The 5283-nt window shown below is 43.2% G+C and overlaps 1 protein-coding gene across 1 annotated transcript; it reads right to left on the bottom strand.

Annotated features, from left to right (window-relative positions):
- Positions 1–270: 270 nt before the first annotated feature.
- On the bottom strand, positions 271–3656 carry LOC107290390 (galanin receptor type 2-like). The gene is made up of 2 exons (XM_015819269.1): positions 3283–3656; positions 271–1054 (listed from the first exon to the last, which is right to left on the bottom strand). Exons 1-2 carry the CDS (start codon positions 3654–3656, stop codon positions 271–273), a joined length of 1158 nt encoding a protein of 385 aa, XP_015674755.1.
- Between the last annotated feature and the right edge of the window lie 1627 nt (positions 3657–5283).

Raw genomic sequence — 5283 nt, 5'->3', positions numbered from 1 at the left:
AGCTTGTTCCCCACATAGGGACGCTCGGGCATTGCCAAAGCCAAATGAATAATACTACTAGTAATCCTTGAGTTACCACCACAATTGAGCCCAAATTTTCTGCTGTTAAGTGAGACATTTGTTAAGTGAGTTTTGCCCCATACAGAGACTTTTCCCACAATCCCCACAGATACAGTGTCCTCCGCAGAAGAGAAGATACTCTGGCTAGGAAGGCTGTGCATGATTGCGATGTAGACTGGGAAAAAAGAAAACAAACCATTAATCATGGCCTTATCGGAAGCATTCAACACCCTTTGCTGAAGTCCCATTCCAGTTTGGCTTATGAAATGCAGGGGAGGATGGGACCATGATGGACCTTGGACCTGGTGTACACCCGTTCGGTTGTCCATTATCCTCCTTCACCCGGGACCCATCTGTGGAGGCCACTTGAACACCAGGCTCGGTAAGAGTGCTACGGACTGCTTGGACTTTGTTCCATGGTTTCTTCCTCAGCAGACACCTAAAGACCTTCTTGAACCCTTTGCGGAAGTGCTTGGAGACCAAGGCGTAGACAATGGGGTTGAGGCAAGAGTTGGCATACGCCATACAGTGAGAGAACAGGCGCAAAGCATAGGTTGTTTGGTTGAATGGGAAGTCTCCGTAGAGGTAGTGGAGCACAACCACATGATAAGGCAGCCAACACAAGCAGAAGAGGATGGTCACAATGATGATCATTTTAGTCACTTTCCACTTAGCCTTCTTGGACTCCGACACGTCCGTTAAAGGATCCACTGACGTCCAGAGATATTTAATTGTCCTGGTGTAGGAGAGAGTAACAATCAGAGCCGGGACGATGTAGCCAAAGATGAAGGTGCCGGTGTCCAAGATCTTACGTTTCCATCCCTCCCAGCCTGGCACGCAGATGTAGCTCTCCTCCCATTGAACCAAGTCGTAGTAGCTCAGGTAGGGCCCTGAGAAGATCATGGAGAGGCCCCAGATTATCGCCGTGGTCACCACCGCGTTGTAGGCAGTACGTAATTCCCGGGAGTGCAACGGGTAGCGAATGGCCAAATACCTATCAAAAAGCCAACTGCATTAGGAACGGCTAGACGTATATATGGTGTTCTTTATGTATATGCACTTAATTTACAGTATATGTGCACTTTTTCCAAAGTGCAGAGAAGAGCAACTAAGACGATTAAAGGCCTGGAGACTAAAACCTATGAAGAACAGTTGCAGGAATTGGGAATGGCCAGTCTAGAGAAAAGAAGGACTCAGGGGTGATATGATAGCAGTATTCCAGTATTTGAAGGGCTACCGCAAAGAAGAGGGGGTCAACTTATTTTCCAAAGCACCAGAAGGCAAGACAAGAAACAATGGATGGGAACTAATCAAGGAGAGAAGCAACCTGGAATTAAGGGGAAACTTCCTAACAGTGAGAACAATTAACCAGTAGAACAATTTGCCTTCAGAAGTTGGGGGTGCTCCATCACTGGAGGTTTTTAAGAATAGACTGGACAGCCATTTGTCTGAAATGGTATAGGGTCTCCTGCTTGAACAGGGGCTGGACTAGAAGACCTCCAAGGTCCCTTCCAGATTCTATTCTATTCTGTTCTGTTCTGCTCTGCTCTACTCTATTTTATTCTACTCTATTCTATTTCGTATTTATTCTATTCTGTTCTATTCCATTCCATTCTGTAATTCTTATTCTGTTCTATTCTATTCTATTCTATTCTATTCTATTCTGTTCTGTTCTGTTCTGTTCTGTTCTGTTCTGTTCTAATTCTATTCTATTCTACTCTACTCTATTCCCATTCCATTCCATATAAAGATTCTATTCTATTATGTTCTGTTCTGTTCTGCTCTGCTCTGCTCTGCTCTACTCTACTCTATTCTACTCTACTCTATTCTATTCTATTCTATTCTATTCTATTCTATTCTATTCTATTCTATTCTATTCTATTCTATTCTATTCTATTCTATTCCATTCCATTCCATTCCATTCCTCAGTAACAGGGGACAATGAGAATACAGCTAGTCCTTGACTTACAATCACAACTTGGGCTGGAATTCCAGTCATAAGTCATTGCTGTCATAAGTCGAGGCATCATATGACTAGACCCAACTTTTTGACCATTTTTACAGCCGTTGTGAAGGGAATCTCATGGCCGTAAGTCCGAATCCACTCTCCCTAGTGGACATTTCTGCCATTAAACAACTTGTCCTAATTGGAGAACCACCCACAGGGGAGACAGAATACTTGCAAAGCATCCCTCGGTTCTCTATGACGGTGCTTCTCGTCTCTCGAAAAACAAACAGTGAATGCTCTTTTAAGATGCAACATTCCCACGGCTTGCATAGCCTGTCAATCATTTGATCCCCGGGTGCTGCACTCACCATAAATACATGCCAGTTGTCAAGCGCCTTAATTTTGGTCACATGACCGTGGGGATGCTTTGACCGTCATAAGTGTGAGGTGCAAGTCCCTTTTTTCAGTACCGTTGTATCTTTGAATTGTCACTAAATGACAACTTGAGGACTAGCTGTAAAGCATTTCTGCCTTGATGGATTTAACCACATTTTACTGACTAGATCATGGCTGGATTCCCATATTTTGTTTATTTTTTATTTTGTTTGTTTATTTTGTTGATTTATAGAGCTAATCATCTCACCTATTGTGTTTTTTTTTAAAAAAAACACACACACAATACAACAAAATAACTAAAACCATAGCCTCAAAAATCATTTAAAAATTTTAAGGAACAATTAAAAACTAGTTAAAAATGTGATCTGATCACTCAGTTTCCCCAGCAATACAACCACTTTGTAGGTTCCATATCCACTTTTCCAGTTCCTCAGATATACTAAGTCAGGGGTCCCCAACCCCCAGTCCGTGGACCTACACCGGTCCACGGCATTCCAGAAACAGGTCCACACAAACAAGCGAAGCCCCATCTGTGGGATACAGGCAGCATGCAAAACCACATACCCTTTGGTCCATGGAACACCCTTTCTCCGTGGAACCGGTCCCCGGTGCCCAAAAGGTTGGGGGCCACTGTACTAAGCCATTAAACTATGGCAGGATGTCCAACCTTGGCAACTTACGACTTGTGGACTTCAACTCTCAGAATTCCCTAGCCAGCTATGAATTCTGGGAGTTGAAGTCCACAAGTCTTAAAATGGCCAAGGTGGGGCACCCCTGAACTACGATGTGGAAACTTCAATGGAAGAACTCACACCACTGCAGCCAGCCCCATGGGTGCCTGAACCAAATCTGGGTCGTAGAGAAGGAGATCCATTTACCTGTCCACCGAGACAGCGGCCAAGGTGAAACTGCTGGCATACATAGTCAGGTAGATGAAGAAATGGACGGCTTTGCACATGAAAGAGCCAAAGACCCAGCCCTGGGTGGAGTAGATGGTGGCCTGGAAGGGCACACAGAAGATGATGAAGAAGAAGTCAGCCAAGCTGAGGTTGAAGATGAAGAGGTTGGTCTGGTTACAGCCCTTCTGGCTCTTCTGAAGGAGCACAGCCAAAACCAGGCTATTGCCAACGGTGCCCAACAGAAAGATGAGGGAGAAGACCACTGGTACGGCGATCCTGGTGGAGCCGAACTGGTTGAGCTCGGAAGAATTCCAAGGTCCAGCCAAATCGGCACGTTCTTCCTCTTCAGACATTTCAGTCGAACAATCTGGGGGCAAACAGATGGAGAAGAACAAGAAAAAAATGTCTGAAATTTCTCCAGTGTTGGAGCATTCACCGCTTCTGGAGGCAGGTTGTTCCACTGGTTAATTGTTCTAACTGTCAGGAAGTTTCTCCTTAGTTCCTGGTTGCTTCTCTCCTTGATTAGTTTCCACCCGTTGCTTCTTGTCCTGCCTTCAGGCGCCTTGGAGAATAGCTTGACTCCCTCTTCTTTGGGGCAGCCCCTGAGATATTGGAAGACTGCTATAATGTCCCCCTTGGTCCTTCTCTTCATTAAACTAGACATACCCAATTCCATCAACCGTTCCTTATATGTTTTAGCCTCCAGTCCCTTAATCATCTTTGTTGCTCTTCTCTGTACTCTTTCTAGAGTACAGAGTACAGGAAACTGAAGATGCCAGCCTCAAGGGCGGCCCTACATCAATCACAGTGCAGTAGTCCGACTCCAGTGATAAAGTGCAACCCAAAACTAGTTCAAGCTGTTTACAGGCAGTCCTCAACTTACGACAGTTTGTTTAGTGACCGTTCAAAGTTACAACGGCACTGAAAAAACTGATTCCTGACCATTTTTCATACTTAACGACTGTTGTGGCATTCCCCCGGTTATGTGATCACAATTCAGATGCTTGGCGACCGATTCATATTTATGACTGTTGCAGTGTCCTGGGGTCATTTAACCAAGGGTTAATCATTTAATCAGGGGCTGCCCCAAAGAAGAGGGAGTCAAGCTCTTCTCCAAAGCACCTGAAGGCAGGACAAGAAGCAACGGGTGGAAACTAATCAAGGAGAGAAGCCATCTAGAACTGAGGAGAAACTTCCTGACAATTAGAACAATTAACCAATGGAACAACCTGCCTCCAGAAGCGGTGAATGCTCCAACATTGGAAGTTTTTAAGAAGAGACTGGACAGCCATTTGTCCGAAATGGTGTAGGGTTTCTTGCCTGAGCAAGGGGTTGGACTCGATGACCTCCAAGGTCCCTTCCAACTTTTTTATTATTATTATTATTATTATTATTATTATTATTATTATTATTATTATTATTATTATTATTATTATTATTATTATTATTATTATTATTAAATTTGTTTACTCTTTTATAAGAGATAGGCATGTATAATCGCAATCAAGCTTCCAAAGAAGCAAAGAAGCAAGCCATTTCTCAATATATAACAGGATCGCTTTTTGTCTATTTGTATTGTTCTGCAAAGGTCTTCAGCCCTTTAAAAACAAGAAGGTATGAAAAAAAAATAGGGGGGAAGCCAGCTATTTCCCCATTAATTAAAATCAAAACTGTTGTACAAAAGAAGTTGATGTTAATTCAGAAGATTGTCGTTTAACATCTAATATAAACTACAGTCCACATTTAAGATCCAGTCATTGGCCCTCTCAGCTGTTGATCTGTTTTATATGGATACAGCTTTATCCAAAAGGTTTATTTTGTCCAAAAGGATTCCCCCCTCCCCCCGATTTTATAATCACAGCACAGTTTGCTAGATTCTGCACAGCGGCAATAAAGATTTCCCAGAACTTGACAGATAATCCATTATAACCATTTTGTCTCGTTTTTGTAATATTATCACCCTGGTGTATTTTAACACTT

This window comes from Protobothrops mucrosquamatus, unplaced genomic scaffold, assembly GCF_001527695.2.
Source record: "Protobothrops mucrosquamatus isolate PMUCROS unplaced genomic scaffold, P.Mucros_1.0 scaffold880, whole genome shotgun sequence".
Lineage (NCBI taxonomy): Eukaryota > Metazoa > Chordata > Lepidosauria > Squamata > Viperidae > Protobothrops > Protobothrops mucrosquamatus.
Note: the sequence above shows the minus strand (reverse complement) of the source record. Positions and strands in the feature narration are given on the sequence as shown.

What these genes read in the sequence shown, in the direction of transcription:
- LOC107290390 (XM_015819269.1), bottom strand. Translation starts at nt 3,656, where the DNA reads ATGTCTGAAGAGGAAGAACGTGCCGATTTGGCTGGACCTTGGAATTCT. An exon ending in GCCGCTGTCTCGGTGGACAG is followed by an intron (nt 1,055 to 3,282) that starts GTAAATGGATCT and finishes GCTTTTTGATAG; the next exon opens with GTATTTGGCCATTCGCTACC.